The following is an 18,230-nucleotide window of genomic DNA, read 5'->3' on the forward strand; positions in this document are numbered from 1 at the left end:
ATGCATGTATTACATATGCGTATTATATAAAAGTTGTCCATATACGAAAAACACAAATGCATTCCATGTATGCATTCCATACATTGATCCCAGATATCCATTCCATATATATTCCATAGTTCGATTCCATATATGCATTCCATATATTCATTCCATATATTCATTCCATACATTCATTCTATATACGTACTCCACACATGTACGCAAAAGCGCTGACTCTAAAGACATCGGTATATTGGCACTAATAGAGTGCTGGACAACAAACCGAGGCCCTTCATAAAAAGTGTCGTTTCCAGCGTTCTGCAACTATTCATGGGTGGGAAAATAATTCCCGGCCAAGTCCTATATCGATACCCGGGGCTGAGGAAAAAACGCCAAATTCAGGAGCGAGGTTCAGTAGAGCCCTCAGAACATTTTGTGCATGGGTGGTGTGGCTTATATCATTCCATATTTTCATTCCATATATGTACTCCCTATACGAATTACATGTATGTATCCACCCATAAATGTATTCCATAAATGTCTTCCATAAATGTATTCCATATATGTATCCAATAGATCGACCCATATACTTATTCCATATGTCTATTCCACATGTCCATTCCACATGTCCATTCCATATGTCCATTCCATATGTCTATTCCATATGTCTATCCATATGTCTATTTATATCCATTCCACATACCCATTCCATATATGTACTCCCTATATGTATCACATAATTGTATTTCAACTACACATATTCCATAGGTCCAAAGTTCAAATCCACAGTTCTATTTATACATGTATTCCATGACCCCATATTTCCTTTCCCTACAACCATTCACATACGTCTTCATATATTCATTCTATTATTCATAACAATATCCATAACCATAATTCATTCCATAGAATTCCCTAAATCCAATTCATGTAACCATTAAAAATCCATTGCAGAGAATCCCATACATCCAATCCACACCCAATCCACACCCAATCCATACACCCAATCCATACATCCAATCCACACCAAATCCATACACCCAATCCATACATCCAATCCATACATCCAATCCATATATATTCCATATCCGCCTTTGCATCTCTGCAACGGAACGACGCAATCGACTAACAGAAAGCATCACATGACACAGGTGCAATGGCGAAGTGTTTCTTCCTCAACGTAGCGTCTAGGCCGGAGCTCCGGGCTGAGACCACTGGTATGATACACTGCCCCACCACTGCCTACATGGACTATCCGCAGATCATGGCACAGCCTACAAACATAGAGCAGAGGCGCTCTCGCATCCATGCCATGCCCCGGGATCCGAACAGAAGTACTCGGGCTGTTGTCTATATACATGATCTATATGGCACCGGCACGCGTCGGCTCCGCGTGCGCTCACTTCTTGAACATGCCCATGAACAGGTTCATCTGGTCGGGCGAGATCTGGATGCCTGCCTCGTCAAACTTCGCCTTCAACTTCCCGGCCATCTCGCGCACCTCTTTGTCGGCGAAAAGACGCATGATCTCCATCATCGACGGAGGCTTCTCGGGGTTCAAGCCCTTGGATACGAGGAGCAGCTGGAACAGCGCCAAGATCTCCTTGATCTCCGGGTTCTCGTTGAGCTTGCTGATCAAATCACGGACACTGGCCTCGTCGTCGCTGGGGCTGATGGAGGCACAACGGGTGAACGCTGCCACCTTGGCGGGCGGCGCTCTCAAAAGCATTGCGGCCGGGCGTGCCGAGGCAAAAGCAGCACGTGTGGCTGGATACAAGGATCTGGCAATGCCGGCGGCAACGGAGGCTCTCATTCTTATGGCTTGGATGAGCAAGCCGATTTGAATCGGAACCCTCGCCTAGGTCCAGCGCACACCCGTGCACCGGGCCACATGCAGGCGCGACCACCAGCCAGGGCCCATGGGGCAGGGCAGGGCCCTAGGCAGGGAAGGGCCCTAGGCGGAGCGGGGAGCCGGTGAGTTTTTAATAAGTGCTCCGTTTATTTTTATTTTTTGGGCTCAGTGGGTTGGGTCCAGAGGTTGTGGGTTTGCGCCAGGTGTCTTTTTTGTTTTTTTTTGCTTGGTGCCTGTTTTTTATTACTGCCAGCTGGCATAGGCCCAGGCAGGCCATGGCCCTGGACGGTGGACGGAGCTCCTCTCAGTTGCACCGTCTTCCTACCCCATGTTCGTCTCACATACAGCGTGATTTTTTTTCTTTTTCTTTCTTTTTCTTTCTTTTTCTTCTTTTTCTTTTTTCTTTTCTTGTCTGTTACCCGTAAAAACACATCACGACAGCGCCGGCATGGCAAAAAGCCTCAAACGCCTAATCCCTAGCCCAGATTGTCCAACCATTACAAGCCTCACGTCCAGAAAGAATCCTGGCCCCGCTGCCCCCAGCCCTCCCGCTTGTATGCACCACCGAGCAAGAGTGCGCGGCCAAAAAAATGTCCACTGCCCAGCACGTATATTCTTCTGGAAAAACAACCCCAGTTTGAAACCCACCAAAAACCACAAATCATGTCCCACGAAGGCCAGGAAGAATTATTGGACTACTCCGACTCCGAGGAGATTGCCGTGCAGCCCGCCAAGACTCAGGCCGACGAGGCTGCCGGCAACAAGGACGCCGACAAGAAAGGCTCCTACGTGGGCATCCACGCCACTGGTTTCAGAGACTTTCTTTTGAAGCCCGAGTTGTTGAGAGCCATTGGTGACTGTGGTTTCGAGCACCCTTCTGAAGGTTCGTATACACTTGCGAGCTGACTGTGCATTTGCACGAGGGGATGGGTACAACACAGAGAACACAGGATTCTGGAGGAAAACGCCGCCGTGTCCTGAGTCACAGACGGGCGTCTCCAAGGAGGCGCCCAGGGCACCATGCCCCTTGAACTGCGGAAGTCCCATTGTCCGCGGCAGACGGCGGTTTCACGGCTGGCTGGCCTTTCTTGGCTGGACATCAGTGAATGGCCATGTCCGAGCCGGCTTTTCGCGCTGCTTCCCAGAAACGAGGCACATGCTCCGTGGGCCCCGGCAGCAGCTTTCGGGCCACCGAAAGAAACCAAGCTCGGCCCAGCGGAGACAAGCACGGCTCACAAAAGAAACACGCACGGCCGACAACAGAAACATGCACTGCCGACAGAATCATCAACATGCTCCGCCAAGCGTGTGTCGGGCTGTATCCGCTCGCCCGAAAACGCCCCCAGCCCCGTCCGCCAAGCGAGCCCCCGCTCCATGTTCCCGTTTCCTGAATTCCCGACTCCCCTCCGCACAGCCGGCTTACGCCATATTCCACCCCCACCATATTCACTAACACCATCTAGTTCAGCAGGTCTGCATCCCCCAGTCCATTTTGGGCACGGATGTCTTGTGCCAGGCCAAGTCCGGTTTGGGTAAGACTGCGGTTTTCGTGTTGTCGACCTTGCAGCAGTTGGACCCCATCCCGGGTGAGATCTCCACCTTGGTGATCTGCCACACCAGAGAGTTGGCCTACCAAATCCGTAACGAGTACGCGCGTTTCTCCAAGTACATGCCGGACGTCAAGACCGACGTTTTCTACGGCGGTGTCCCCATCACCAGAGACTTGGAGAAGTTGCAGAACAAGGACACGTGCCCTCAGATCGTCGTGGCCACGCCCGGCAGATTGCACGCGCTTGTGGCCGAAAAGGGCATTCGTTTGAACAACATCAAGTCTTTTGTTGTTGATGAGTGTGACAAGGTCTTGGAGTCCTTGGACATGAGAAGAGACGTGCAGGACATCTTCAGAAACACCCCTCACCAGAAGCAGGTGATGATGTTTTCCGCCACCTTGTCCCAGGAAATCCGCCCCGTCTGTAAGAAGTTCATGCAGTCTCCATTGGAGATTTTCGTTGACGACAAGGCCAAGTTGACTTTGCACGGTTTGCAACAGTATTACCTCAAGTTGGCCGAGAAGGAGAAGAACAGACAGTTGTCTGCCTTGTTGGACACCTTGGAGTTCAACCAGGTCATCATCTTCGTCAAGTCCACCCACAGGGCCAACGAGTTGAACAAGTTGTTGTGTGCTTGCAACTTCCCCTCCATTGCGATCCACTCCGGATTGAAGCAGGAGGAGAGAATTGCTAGATACAAGTCTTTCAAGGAGTTCAACAAGCGTATCTGTGTCTCTACCGACGTTTTCGCCAGAGGCATTGATATCGAGAGAATCAACTTGGCCATCAACTACGACTTGCCCAGTGAGGCTGACCAGTACTTGCACAGAGTCGGCAGAGCCGGTAGATTTGGTACCAAGGGTTTGGCCGTGTCCTTCGTGTCTTCCCAGGAGGACGAGGAGGTCTTGGAGAAGATCCAATCCAGATTCGATGTCAAGATCACCGAATTCCCCGAGGAAGGTGTGGACCCTTCGACTTACATGAACACCTAATCAAGTAGGTATCAAGAACATACGTGAATAAGACGTCAAGCTGACTGTACTCAAAAATCAACTGTACTGGATGTGTCCAGTTTATGAGCTTTACACTGTAGACTCTAGGGCTTGTATTTCATACATTCGGAACTGATGATGGAGAATACGTCATCTAGGCTTTTACGAGGCACGGGAAACCACTCGTTGTGAATGTTGTAGTCAGTCCTTGCCATGGCTTCTTCCTTCGATCGAAAGATGTTCCAAAACCTAGACTGTTTGACTTCTACGTCAGTGGATTTTTCATGGCATCCTGTGCAGTGAATCTCGCCCCTGCCGTATTTCAGCTTGAGGATCAGGTGGATCAGCTGCTCGCAATGAAGAACATTTTGTGGAACAAAGAACCCATGATGGTGCGCCACGTAGGCATGGAGGTTTTTTGTCTCAGGCTTGCTTTTTATAGATAGATTCCCGAACATCCGCAGGAGACTGGACTTGCCTAAATGCGGATGTGATCCAGGGTAGAGACACTGCAACTCGTGGTTACATTTGGCCTCCCATTGCAGGATCCGAATCGCAGGGGTCTTTGTAGTCATGCCGACCTTCACCAACAACGTCTCCAGCCGGCGCATATCGACATCCACCCATTTATCTTTGTGTCGCTTATCACTTGAAAAGTTTCTGGTTTGGACCCATCCTCCCTTTGCATGCTTCGATAGAAAAGACGCCAATGTATACACGTAGATGTAGCCTGGCTGGGTAGCATAATCTACCTTTGGAGAATACATGTATCTTGGAGATCTGGGGACAGATGTGAAGGCAGTTGCATTTTTTACAGCGAGCGACTTGGTCTTGTGACTCGAGGGCAGATCTAGATTATTGTACTTTATTGGGCCCGGGCGGCGATCACCATGTAGGGCAGAAGTCCGCGACACCAGGTCGCATTTTGCGGCTCCAGACGCGGTAGTGTAGTTTTTGGTGGAGGAATGGTTTGGCGGTTTACCCTTTTTGGGTGTTGCCGGAAGTGAAGATGTGTTTGCCGATTTCCGAGGAACTTGGGCTGATTGAAAAATATTAGGACGCGATCCGGGACGCGTAGCAGTATGTTGATGGCGAGGCACATGATAGTGGCAGAACTCGCCTTTGGAGACTTTTATTAGACATCGGGCGCCTTTTTTGGTGATTCCGAGGCATTGTTTCGGACACATTGAAAGTGGCGCCAATGTGGAGAGAAATGTGATAAGCTACGTGCATGCGAGTCTGTTGAATCTTTCAAAAGCTCCAATGCCCTCGGTATCTGCAGGTAAGGGCTTAGTAAGAATGCTGATATTTAAGTTTTGATGGCGTAAGAGAAGAAGAATTAGGTGGCTGTGTTTTTTAAAATCTCTCATTTGATTGTTTGGCTCTCTTTTTCGCTTGGACGGAGAAGATTTCACCACCTGGTATTTTGAATAGTGCGTGTTCTTCGACGCTTTCCAGTCACGATATCGGTACAAGAAATTGAAAATTATCATACACCAATACAATTGTCCTCGTGCAAAGAATGCTGCGGTCAGACATAAAATTATGTTGCGCAAATGAGGCTTTAAACCCTTTTGATATCACTAGTTTTTCCACTTGTTTCTGGTCCCAACTGCCACCGCTTCTGCCGGGGCGTTGTCATCATGCTGCACACAAGCTAACGGTTGCAAGATAATACAAGGCAAAACACGCAGTATGAAAAAAAAATATTACAAACCGAAGGGTATGATAAATCCTTGATGCATCGCCTGACATTGAAAGCAGTATTTGTAAATCCTTCAAGGGGATGCGCATACATTTCATGTTGAACCAGACTTTGCTGGGTTAGCATTTTCTTCTTTTGTCATTGTTCCAATCCAGATCACTTTATGTGCGTCTCCCTGATTGGATGAGCAGAGATTATCTTCGTAAATCCTGCGCTTGAGCCTTCCATTGACTGGATTGAACCATGTAAGAATGAGGCATTTTTTTTGATGACGCCATGTCTCGTTCCGCTGATGGAAATATTTACGGTCAATTATTAGGATCTAAAGCTTGGAGCAGTTTTCTGAGCGTCCTGTAGAAATGGTATGAGAACACAAGCTGTAGCACCTGCAATCTGCTCTTTAATTGCTCAGAGTGATTGCTTATCTTCAAAATGTGCCAGCGATCAATTGCAGTATCGGAGTGTTCTAGGTGGTATACACCACCAAAAAGCTTCGAAGCCATATATTAAGAAGTTGTATTCTACAATTTAAGTCATCCAGGGCAATGTGTTTTATACAAAGGCTTTCGGAGTTACATGAAACGGCCTTTAGGGAGTTTTACGTGTCTCCTATCAGGCATATTAGAATAATGGACAACAGAAACACTCACCGACCCAAAAAGGTATTCTCTAGAGATTTTCGCTAAACTTGTTTCAAATCTGAATACAAGAGCAACGGTGGTCTTCATTATAATCAAGTGCTTAGCACGAGCAAAGTGGGGAGCTTTTCTGGCTAAGTATTGTGGCTCATCGTGGAAAACTCTTTTTGTTTTTGACAAAATGTTTCACAAAAACGGCATCAAGTTAAATGATTCTGTAAGGATATTCATCTTTATTCTCCGATGTAATTCAATGATGCTGACAGAGAAAGGAAAAGGTTATACGAAAGTCGCAATGTTTAGCTTTTGAATTTCACAGCGGCCACAAAAGAGTACTTCTATCTCGAAATGTTCCTGCGGCTCGTACGACAATCTTAAACTACGTAATTTCTCACATCAAATGAATCTTGTGTTTGTGAATTAATCAAATAATTCGAATTGTAATCCATCGAATTTCACTCTTCAAATTTAGCCTGATTGAGGGTGTGGCCTTTAGTTTTACCAGAACCATACGGGTCGCGCAGGGCTAGCCAGCGAAACAAGCGTGATCCAGTTGAAGCAACGAAGGAAAATGAAACCTATGGCCATGACACATATGGCTAGAATGACAGAAACATACAATATCGAGAAAAGAGAAGGAGGCAAGAAAGACGAAAAACGAATGAGACAGCTAAAGGCAATGCACAAGTTACCAGTTGATATTAGTCACAATTATTTTAGGGGAACATCCGTTCAATAAGCAGGATAAGAATCTCTCCACAGAATATGCCTGGACGATGCTCTCACATATAGAAAGCACATATAAAACAGGGACCCACTACTAAGTCATGTTCTGTTCCGCTCTGACGTGCAGACGGATAGATTGCGGCGGGTCTGAGAGATGTGTCTCTATCTAAATACAGCTGGAGTATCCGAAGGAATTTGTCCAGAAGCGCAGAGATTTGAAAACATTTGCTAAGAGGACAGCCTTCATCATATGAACGCAGGTCACCTACTGGACATCAAAGAAGAGCGATTCGAAAGAGGAATAAGCTGAGGCACCGGCTCCACTCAGCAATTATGCCATAAATCGGCCAACTCATCAAACACAACAGACCAAGTAACCGCACGTGACCGTGTCTCGACAAGACTTGCCCTCTAGTTCATGGGCAGCTCGATAACACCAAGTCACGTGCGCTTGCACTAGACGCACCCCGGTTCTAATAAAGCAACCGACGTGCAGACGAGTCAAAACCCAAAAAAATGACTCATATATGAGCCCCACCTGCTCTCTCTTCCTCACGTAGCCTTCAGTTTTCAAGTCTCTTCCTCTTGGATTTTTCAATAGCACATCACAAAATGTCGCAACACTTCGACACCCTCCAATTGCACGCGGGCCAAGACGTGGAGAAGCCCCATGGCGCCAGAGCCCCACCCATCTACGCCACGACTTCCTATGTCTTTGACGACTCCAAGCACGGAGCGCAGCTTTTTGGTTTGGAGACCCCAGGATACATCTACTCACGTATCATGAACCCTACTAACGATGTTTTCGAGAAGAGAATGGCTGCCTTGGAAGGCGGAGTAGGAGCGTTGGCTGTGTCTTCGGGCCAGGCCGCCCAGTTCTTGGCCATTGCCGGATTGGCACACCACGGCGACAACATTGTGACCACGTCGTTTTTGTACGGTGGCACATACAACCAGTTCAAGGTTGCGTTCAAGAGATTGGGCATTGAGGCCAGATTTGTGAATGGAGACGCTCCAGAGGAGTTTGCCAAGTTGATCGACGCCAAGACCAAGGCCATCTACATCGAGGCCATGGGCAACCCCAAGTACAACGTGCCGGATTTCGAGAAGATCGTCAAGATTGCGCACGACAACGGAATCCCCGTAGTGTGTGACAACACCTTCGGTGCCGGTGGATACCTTGTGAACCCCATCAAACAGGGAGCCGACATTGTGGTGCACTCTGCCACCAAATGGATCGGAGGCCACGGCACCACCATTGCGGGTGTGATCATCGACTCGGGCAAGTTCCCTTGGGCCGAGTACCCCGACAAGTACCCCCAGTTCTCGCAGCCTTCCGAGGGCTACCACGGCTTGGTGTTGAACGAGGCCTTGGGCAACCAGGCGTACATTGGTCACGTGCGCATCGAATTGCTTAGAGACTTGGGTCCTGCGTTGAACCCCTTCGGCGCTTTCCTTTTGCTCCAGGGCTTGGAGACCTTGTCCTTGAGAGTCGAGAGACAGTCGTACAACGCGCAGAAACTCGCGGAGTACTTGGGCAACTCCCCATACGTGAGCTGGGTCTCCTACGTGGGCTTGCCTTCGCACGAGTCGCACGAGTTGGCCAAGAAGTACTTCAACCACAGCGACAAGTTTGGCGGTGTGTTGTCGTTTGGCGTGAAGGCGTTGGAGGCCACGTCGGACGATCCTTTCCAGGAGGCTGCCGCGCAGGTTGTCGACAACCTCGAGCTTGCATCCAACTTGGCCAACGTGGGAGACTCCAAGACCTTGGTCATTGCGCCCTACTACACCACGCACCAGCAGTTGGCTGACCACGAGAAGCTCGCGTCCGGTGTCACCAAGGAGTTGATCAGACTTTCCATTGGAACCGAGCACATCGACGACATCATTGCGGACTTCGAGAAGTCGTTCAAGAAGGTTTACGGTGCCTAGAGCCCCCGTGCGTAAGACGGAAGCGGACGTTCTTGTAGGGGATAGTCTCACGTGGATGACTCGCCGTGAAACTCGCCGTGGAAATACACAAAATACAATATACATAGAACGAAGGCTGCGAGATACTCGGTCACCAACATTGTCGAGCCGAGGCCCAACGTGAGAATGACCCCATGCACGCGGAACACGGAATTGAGCTTTCGGAGGTACAACGCCTCCAACAAGTAGTTGATGAGCGTGCACGTCTCACAAAGAGCCAACAACGAGAACATGGGGATCTGCGCCCGGCGGTAGCGCCAGAACACGCCCTTGGCCATCGGCACGAAGAAGGCCATCGCCGTGGCGAGGAACAATACCGCGTGCACGAAGTTGAGGACGAGCATGACCCTGCCCATTTTCATGGACTGATCCACCTGGTGCACGATGGAGAGCCTGGCCATGTCTAGGGCCTCTTCAGGCGCGTCCTGCGCATTGTGGTAGGCCAGGTCGAGGTCCCGAATGATCTTGTTGAAGGTGGAGGCCAAGTTGGCGCCAAAGAGCAGCGGGTTGTCCATTCTGCCGGCAATGCCCACCTGCACGCCCATGTCCGTGACGAGCGCCGTGATCACGTCCATGCCGAAGCCCAGGTAACACGAGATGGAGACGGTGGACGGGCTGTGCCTGCACCAGCTGGAGAAGTCAAAACCGTAGATGCTGTCGGACACAAAGGAAAGTTCCGGGTCGTAGTCGGCCAACGACACGCCCTGGAGGTCTGTTGCAAATTGCGAGATCACCTGGAGCACCTCGTCGACGTCGTATACCCAGACGCCGTTGTCGGTTTTGTCGAGGTGTAGTCTGAGTTGCGGGAACCATAGGGATGCCCGCGTGAAGGTGGGGAAGCAGCAGATGACGGAGGTGAAGCACGTGGCCGCCCACAACACCCAGCATGCCACCACCTTGTGCTTGGTGGTGAGGGCCCGCGGGGCAGGCGTTTCGGGCAAATTGGCCTCGAGCTTTTGGGGCGAGGCAGACATGGTGTGGTAGTGGTTTGGCTCTCGGCGCAGGTCTGTGGGGCGGCAGAAGTGTCTTGTTTGTGGCGATGCTGTTCGGTGGGTGCTTGATGTCTTGGATGCAGCGATTTTGTATTCGGCACGGTCGCTTCTGTTTTCAGTGCAACAAGTAGTGTTTCAGTACAATTCAGTACAGTAGCTTTGTTTTGGTGCAAATACTTCTGTCCTCGGTGCACCAATTTATGGTTTCAGTACAATCACTTCTGTCCTCGGTGCAATCTCTTCTGTTCTAGGTGCACCAATTTATGGTTTCAGTACAATGCCTCTGTTTTCAGTACAATCACTTCTGTCCTCGGTGCACCAATTTATGTTTTCAGTACAATTTATGTTTTCGGTGCAATCACTTCTGTCCTTGGTGCACCAATTTATGGTTTCAGTACAATGCCTCTGTTTTCAGTACAATCACTTCTGTCCTCGGTGCACCAATTTATGTTTTCAGTACAATTTATGTTTTCGGTGCAATCACTTCTGTCCTCGGTGCACCACTTTATGGTTTCAGTACAATCTCTTTTGTCCTCGGTGCAACAATTTGTGGGTCCAGTACAGTGGCCTCTGTTTTCAGTAAAATCACTTCTGTCCTCGGTGCACCAATTATTGTTTCCAGTACAATCGCTTCTGATTTCAACGTAACAATGTATGTTTCCATACAATGCCTCTGTTTTCGCTTCTGTTTTCGCTTCTGTTTTCGCTTCTGTTTTCGCTTCTGTTTTCGCTTCTGTTTTCGCTTCTGTTTTCGCTTCTGTTTTCGCTTCTGTTTGGGGCAGTGCTTTCTCCACCACGCCCTGCGCTGTGCTCTCCAGACCTGTGTCTTGCTCATGGTTGTACGTCTCGGTGCAGTGCCCTATGTTCTCAGTTGACCATTCTTTCACCACCGCCGTTTTGGACTCATCACTGCCGCTTCCGATGTTTAGCCTATAAGCCGGATTTGCGCCGTCAGTTTTCGGCGTCAGTTTCGGCGTCAGTTTCGGAGTCGGATTGGCGCCTTGGGAGTGCCGGACACTGGCCCCGTCTGCCCCGAGCGGCCGCGCGAAAAGCCAGGGCCTGCCCGCGAGCAGAAGAGGCGCCGCCATTTCGCAGCCGAATTTGCACCCAGTCGCGCGCGGCCCGCACCGCTCAGCCGGCCCACTGGTTCATGAACTTGTTGTTGTCCAAATACCGCACCTCTGCGTCGTCCAACACGGAACTGCCGTCGGCCAACACGGAACTGCCGTCGGCCAACACGGAACTGCCGTCGGCCAGAAACGGGTCTGCCTTGCCTCCCGTGCCCCGTCTGGACGGCGGCCCCTCCTGGCCTTCCAGAAGGTGTCTTGTGCGGACGGAGCCCGCGGGCCTGGCGTCGTAGGTAAGCGACGCCGCGCGCGAGATTGCGGACGCATCCACCGGCCGGGCAAACGCCTGTGGGTACTGGTGGTTCGAGAGCGGGGTGGGGCCGTACAAAAGGTCACGTGTGTCCTTCTCCGGAAGCAGGTGCCCGGGAACCCCCCGGCGCCGCCCGGGGCCGTGCACGTGGCGCACCGAGAGCTTGCGCGAGAGCTTCTCGCTGAGCTGCCGGAGCTCCCACTCGCTGTGCACGGTGCCAGTAGTGCCGGGGGAGCCCGTAGTGCCGAGGGTGCTGGTTGTGCCCGTTATGCTAGTAGTGCCCGTGGTGGCGCCTAGCTTCTCGTCAAACGGGTTGTCCAGCAGGCCCGCCCGATCGGCCGCGTCGGCGAAAAGACGCGACGGCGCCCGCGCCGCCTGCGGCTGCCGCTGGAGCTGGTACGGCTTGGCCGTGAAGCCGGCGGGGTGGATCTGCTCGTCCAAGTCGTACACATGGTCGGCCGGGTTGGCGCACCAGAGAGGCACGATCCACGCGAGCATGCCCAAGGACGCCACGGCCAAGGCCGCCGCGGCAAGCGCGAGGAAAACCGGGCCCACGGACATCAGGATGCCGAAGTCGCCGAGCCCGCGCCGGATCTCGGCCCTCATGGCCGCCAAGTCCGCGAGCACGATGGCCGTGGACACGATCATGGTGGAGCCGGCGGTGAGCGCCACGAGCGCCACGGCGTTGAGCGTGACGGCCGAGGTGTGGGCCAAGTCCGGCGCGCCACCGCGCGTGCCGTAGATGAACACGCCGGCAGCGAGCAACACCACCTGGAGCGCGAGCTGGACCGCGTACATGATCCGCATGACGTCGTACCGCGCGGACCGCTCCTGGATGCGTTCCTTGTACGCCGCGCTCTGCACGTCCTCGCTCTCGTACGCGTACGCCAAGATGATCTCGAGCTGGTTCTGCAGGAGAAGCGTGCGGTAGTCGTAGAAGTTGAGGCTGCCGTACTCGTAGCACGTGGTGGACATGTTGGAGTAGTCCCTGAGGCGGCCCGCGAAGTCCGTGGCGTAGTTGACGGTGCACCAGTCCTGCGCCCCCAACACAATGGCCTGCGGCGCGTTCAGCACCTGTGTCTGCGCGTACTGCGTCAAGATGGACACCTCGGAGTCCGTGAGCGCCAGGTCGATGGGGAGCACGTTGGACCCGGAGCCCTTGCTGATGATGGTCTCGGTCATCAGCGACCGCAACGACTGGTAGAGCCCGGCCGCCACGTCCAACTGCGAGCAGTTGATGCGTGCCACGTATAGACTGGACGGGTAGCTGCGGAGCGCGTAGAGAACGACCGCGATGCACACGGCCACGAGCGACGAGCCGATGCGCAAGAGCAGGAGGCGTTTCTGCGCGGGCGTGAGGCCCCGGAAGGGCCTGGCCGCCGTGCCGAGGAGTTTGGTCACGGACACCATTGCGCCGGCCGGTGGTGTGGCTGGAAGGGCAGTCGCTGGCGATGTCTTGAGAGACTGAGAATGTCTTAAGAGACTGAGGAAGTCTTGAGACTCTGGAGAAGTCTTAAAGAGACTCTGGAGAAGCATTAGAGAGACTCTGACGATGTCTTAGAGAGACTCAAAAGAAGTTTTAGAGAGACTCTGACGATACCCTTAAAGAGACTCTGACGATGTCTTAGAGAGACTTTGAAATGTCTTAGAGAGACTGAAGATGTCTTAGAGAGACTGAAGATGTCTTAAAGAGACTCTGACGATACCCTTAAAGAGACTCTGAAGATGTCTTAGAAATACTCTGGAGAAGTCTTAAAGAGAGACTCTGATGATGTCTTAGAGAGACTCTGGAGAAGTCTTAAAGAGAGACTCTGATGATGTCTCAAAGAGACTCTGATGATTTCTTAAGAGACTCAAAAGAAGCCTTAGAGAGACTCTGACGATGTCTTAAAGAGACTCTGACAACACCCTAGAAAAGACTATGACGATACCCTAGGATAGACTCCGACGATGCCACAAAGAAACTTTGAAAATGCCCGAAAAGAGACTGTTGACAAGGCCCTGGCAAATGAGATGAGATCTGGCGAGCAAGTCGGTCTACGCAGACGACAGTCGAAATGTCACCTGGCGTCCTGGTGATAAGTCCGAGGCTCGAAGTGGAAGAAATGGCTCGTCTGGACTCTGGACGGAACCGGGGCGTGTCAGGCTGGATGGTATGGAATGTTCGATTTATGGCCCGGCCTGCCGGGAGGCTTGGCCCAAAAGTCGCGTGGCGCTACTGAGCCCCAGGGTGCATGGGGTCTGGGCCTACGTGCTTGCGCGGCGCCATAGCCACGGCTCATACATTTGAATCTGGGCCGCAGAATACCAAAAAAAGGCATTGGCCGCTTTTCCCTGCTTCCACTTACAGGCGCCTCTTAGAAAAAAGCTGATCCCAAAATGTCTCAGAGCTGCTCAAAATTCGGAATCGGAATCGAGCCGTGCCGCATGGCGTCGTCCATATCTGGAAGGGCAGGGCCTGCGACAAAGCAGACGCGGTGCGCTTCCAGATCTCGGTTGGGCGCCCAAACCAATGAACCGCCCAAACCAATCAAAACCGCCCATACCGCCCACACCATCCCTTAAAAAACCGGTGGCTCCTAAAAATACACGTACTTGCAAAATGAGAGTTTGATTTTCAGCTGCTGCCGGGGTGGGGAGCACAGATACTCGAATCCCAGACCTCGCCGCGCGGCCCTCTTCTCATAGCCTTGATTTAGACGTGGTCACCATGCAAGTCCACCGCACCATCCGTCCCAATAAACCAGGAATCTGCTTCTACAGGCGGCTGTGGAAAGTTGCTTCCAATGTCGTGGCGCCAAGGATGCTTCAAAAATTAAATGTTCTTGTTTGGACTATGTTTTAGAAGATCCATATTGATAAACGAAAGAATCTCTGGTAAGATCTTAGTGCTAGAATTAGTGTTGTTCAACGAACAACTAAAACCAGAAACATTCGATTGATGTTGCTTAACAAGCTATCAATACCAGAAGTATTTGATTAATGTTGTTTAACAAATAAAAATACCAGAAGCATTCAATTAATGTTGCTTAACAAGCTATCAATACCAGACGCAATCGATTTATGTTGCTCAACAAACTATCAATACCAGACGCATTTGATTAATGTTGTTTAACGAATAACTAAAACCAGAAGCACTAAACTAATGTTGCTCAACAAACCATCAAGACCAGACATTTCTTAATGTTGCTAACAGATTATTAATCAGAAGCATTTAATGCCACGAGCCACACGAGAATCCAAGCACAACAGAATATTTATGTATTGTATGTCGTAAATCAGGCTAGATCGTACAAGGGAGCAATGGGTGGGAGAATTGAAAATCAGCCGGAGGCGCGTTCTCGCCAAAACCGCCTTCGCATCGCAAGACTTGTCAAAAGTCCTCGTCGAAATGAAGCGCTCCGTTCTTCTGCGAAAACTCCTCCCACGACCCAAAGCTACTGACCCGTGCGCTGCCGGCATGGTAGCCGTGGTGTCCACCATGCTGCTCGAAGTGGCTGCATTCGGTCTCGTCCGGCTCCTCGTCATGCTTACGTTTGGTCCCCATCAGAGGCAAGGTCTGGACATTCACAGAGGGAGCTCCCCACTCGCAAACATTCAGTCCAGATTGAAAGGTTGACCCGTCGCTGGTCAATGCAGGGGGCTGTGACAAATGGGCAGGGAGCGGGGTTCTCTCCGGCTGGTTCCGTGGCTGTGATTCCACGGATTCACCGCCAAATTGAGGCTTGTACGAATACTGTCTGTTGCCAGGGTGGCCATCGGCCACCGCCTTGCGGATCCTCATTCCAAGCGTCATCAAGGACGCTGCATATGGATCGGCATTCTCGGGCGTCGGCGCCTGATGCATCTGGCGTTTTGTGTGTGGATTTTCCATGGCTGAAAATGTGCTGCTGGCTGATGCTTGCACTCTTCGGGGAATGCAGATCTTACGCGCCCGCGGGTAAAAATAAAAAGCACGCCAAAAAAGACGTCGGGGACTGTCGAGACAGGGACTGGGTAAATAGAAGTCCCGAGATGTGGTAGTATGCTTTTTGACTCGAACAAAAAGTTGAAGGAAGCCCGAGATTGCTGTGGTCGGTAAGGTGTAAAAGGGGTAGTTGGGCGAGGAAAAAAACTGGTGCGCATTATTATTATAGCTTCCCGATCCAGAATATCCTCTGGTCACGGGCCTCATGCACGTAATATACGCGCCTGTACACGGACAGAGAGCCAATTTCCGGACGTTTTGGCAGACCTCGGCGGGTGTCCATTGCGTATGTGATTTGAGATTTCGTTGCCCGACAACCTTTTCTGTGATTCTATGGTACCTGAATTGCTGGTTTCTTTCGTGTCGTGTGAAACCGTGGTTGTACACTGTCGCTCGCCATAGTACGGGTCTCACTATCCACAAAGCATGTTTGTTCCTAGCTGGCCTAAGAAAGTATGCCAAAGAGAACGGCAGGGTAGAAGTAAGTGTGGAAGTAAGTGTGGGAGGAATACATGAAATAAGGTTTGGTTGGCCTGTCCATTTATCTTCTGACCAGCGTAGGTATAGAAGAGTGATCCCCAGATGCAGGGATTCAGATTTATATACACAGCGACAAAGTTCAGCGAATGATGTGGATAGCTCGAATCCCAAAACTGTACTTCGCCAGTCGTATTCATACCCTGCAAGACTTTTTTTTGTTCGTTGCTACGGGCTCACAGACTCCTCTCTTTGCTGTTTTGATTAACAAACTGTTCTTTCAGAGCATGCGCAATACCTTCAGAAAATAAAAAGCCAAAGACTTTGACAACTGGATGCTGAGTAGGAAAAATTAACAAAGAAACAGAGTTCCCTGCCAACATTTCACAACACCACACAGACCTCACTGCTGACTGAATATAGGCTTTCATGACCTAGATCACAAATCTTGGAGTGAAGAAGAGAGATTCTTTATAGAGACGACAAGAAACCTACAACATTAATCACTAAAGTATCAAGCTTGCTTTATCAAGACTGCACTCTGAATAATGGGCTCGGAAACCATGTACGTTCAGCCGACCAAGTACATAATTCCCCAGAGTAATTCTCTGTGGCCAGAGAATCATTAAATTACTGCTCCCATTTCATTCACCCTACCAAAGCTGGTATCCAGCAAAGATGAAGGAAATCATTGACGCCTAGTCATCATTCTAAGGACGGAAAAGCCTCCACGCGGCCTCGCACTCCGCAGTGAAAGCTGCAATATCCTCACTTATACATCTTCAAATCATGCAAGAACTACATATTTCTACAGACTCTAAAAAGCAAAACTTGCTAGAAGGCGTAAAAAACAGCAAGATGGTTCACGTGGGCTGTAGGGTGGCTGGAAGTGTGAAGCTGTATTTCGCCAGCGGAACCATATCAAAGGTCGCGAACAATATATGAGAAGCTAGCAGATGTTATGCTCAGCACCGGCTTTGTGTTAAATTTAGCTATAAATTGAGGCGCCGTCTCTCCCAACTCACTTTTATCTCCCACCACCTTTCTTCTTCTCGAACTTAGATCACTGGAAGACTCTGACTCAAGACTATTCAAGTGAACACTAGAACCGACAACAAGAAACACCCCACCCACCCCTCCGGACTTTTTTTGACTTTGAACCAATGACTGTTTCATTCGAATCAAGTTCTGCTTTCGTGGGCTCCTCCGAGCTCACCATGCCAACCATTCCCACCGGCGCCAACCAACCAGCTGACACTCGCAGCTGGTATGAGAGACACGCCAAGGGAACCGTTGGATCTTTTTTTGGCTGCAAAGAAAGATCTCACCCCATTGGTGGATATGATTCAGTGTACGCTGAATTGATTGCCGCCAAGGGTGCCTGGCTGGTCCAAGCCTCCACTACTACTAAAGGTAGTGTGGAGGAGGTATCGGCCAAGAAACCTGACAAGGTTTCCGAAGCCATTGCAATCGACTTAAAGGGAGAAAACCCAGATCAAGTCGATTCTTTGGAAATTGGCGCCAGCCAAGCTCCATGTAGCTTGGCTGGTGCTGGTGCACAAATCAGTGTGCAAGGCGGAGAGCCAGTGGCCCCAGAATTGGGCGCGGCCCCATGCATGGGGCCAGAAGTGGCTGCGGCGGCCCCGGAAATGGCTGCAAAATCCGGGCCGAATGATGCGAATTTGGCCCCAGGGAGGCGCGCGGCCCCGAAAAAACATGGGCCTAAACTGAAGAAGCGGGCCCGCGCCATGCGGAAAGCTCGCCGCGTGGCCAAAAAATTAAAAAAATTAGTGGGGGTAAAAGAACCCCAAGGGATAAACTTTGGAAAGGACAAGAGAACTTTGAGCAAGAAGGATTTGGGGAAAAGAGTCTTTGTTCCCTCTGATCCCAATTTGCCTTTGTTCGATCAATGGTTGGACAACACTGTGGCGCCGCTTATCGATGTGGTTTCCATGCTGCCAGAGGAGCTCGCCGCGGGTCAGGTTGAGTTTTATGATGGAC

The 18,230-nt window shown here is 50.8% G+C and overlaps 7 protein-coding genes across 7 annotated transcripts; 2 read left to right on the forward strand and 5 right to left on the reverse strand.

The window, feature by feature from the left end:
- Positions 1-1,390: 1,390 nt before the first annotated feature.
- On the reverse strand, positions 1,391-1,648 carry METBIDRAFT_26273 (uncharacterized protein; the record flags this gene model as incomplete). The annotated part of the gene is made up of 1 exon (XM_018855314.1): positions 1,391-1,648. A coding segment is annotated over one exon (258 nt), but the record flags the coding sequence as incomplete, so codon positions are not given.
- An 849-nt stretch (positions 1,649-2,497) lies between these two features.
- On the forward strand, positions 2,498-4,376 carry SUB2 (ATP-dependent RNA helicase; the record flags this gene model as incomplete). The annotated part of the gene is made up of 2 exons (XM_018857183.1): positions 2,498-2,717; positions 3,298-4,376. 2 exons carry the CDS (start codon positions 2,498-2,500, stop codon positions 4,374-4,376), a joined length of 1,299 nt encoding a protein of 432 aa, XP_018712796.1.
- A 104-nt stretch (positions 4,377-4,480) lies between these two features.
- On the reverse strand, positions 4,481-5,563 carry METBIDRAFT_40066 (uncharacterized protein; the record flags this gene model as incomplete). Its single annotated transcript, XM_018857224.1, has 2 exons — positions 4,481-5,124; positions 5,359-5,563. 2 exons carry the CDS (start codon positions 5,561-5,563, stop codon positions 4,481-4,483), a joined length of 849 nt encoding a protein of 282 aa, XP_018712797.1.
- A 2,494-nt stretch (positions 5,564-8,057) lies between these two features.
- Positions 8,058-9,377, forward strand: MET15 (bifunctional cysteine synthase/O-acetylhomoserine aminocarboxypropyltransferase; the record flags this gene model as incomplete). The annotated part of the gene is made up of 1 exon (XM_018857120.1): positions 8,058-9,377. One exon carries the CDS (start codon positions 8,058-8,060, stop codon positions 9,375-9,377), a length of 1,320 nt encoding a protein of 439 aa, XP_018712798.1.
- Positions 9,378-9,424: 47 nt separating this feature from the next.
- Positions 9,425-10,390, reverse strand: METBIDRAFT_39973 (uncharacterized protein; the record flags this gene model as incomplete). Its single annotated transcript, XM_018857212.1, has 1 exon — positions 9,425-10,390. One exon carries the CDS (start codon positions 10,388-10,390, stop codon positions 9,425-9,427), a length of 966 nt encoding a protein of 321 aa, XP_018712799.1.
- A 1,848-nt stretch (positions 10,391-12,238) lies between these two features.
- On the reverse strand, positions 12,239-13,195 carry ECM7 (Ecm7p; the record flags this gene model as incomplete). Its single annotated transcript, XM_018857169.1, has 1 exon — positions 12,239-13,195. A coding segment is annotated over one exon (957 nt), but the record flags the coding sequence as incomplete, so codon positions are not given.
- A 1,540-nt stretch (positions 13,196-14,735) lies between these two features.
- METBIDRAFT_31224 (uncharacterized protein) lies at positions 14,736-15,847 on the reverse strand. The gene has a single exon (XM_018855813.1). It carries the CDS (start codon positions 15,657-15,659, stop codon positions 15,159-15,161), a length of 501 nt encoding a protein of 166 aa, XP_018712801.1. The 5' UTR covers positions 15,660-15,847; the 3' UTR covers positions 14,736-15,158.
- Between the last annotated feature and the right edge of the window lie 2,383 nt (positions 15,848-18,230).

This window comes from Metschnikowia bicuspidata (assembly GCF_001664035.1).
Source record: "Metschnikowia bicuspidata var. bicuspidata NRRL YB-4993 chromosome Unknown METBIscaffold_2, whole genome shotgun sequence".
Lineage (NCBI taxonomy): Eukaryota > Fungi > Ascomycota > Pichiomycetes > Serinales > Metschnikowiaceae > Metschnikowia > Metschnikowia bicuspidata.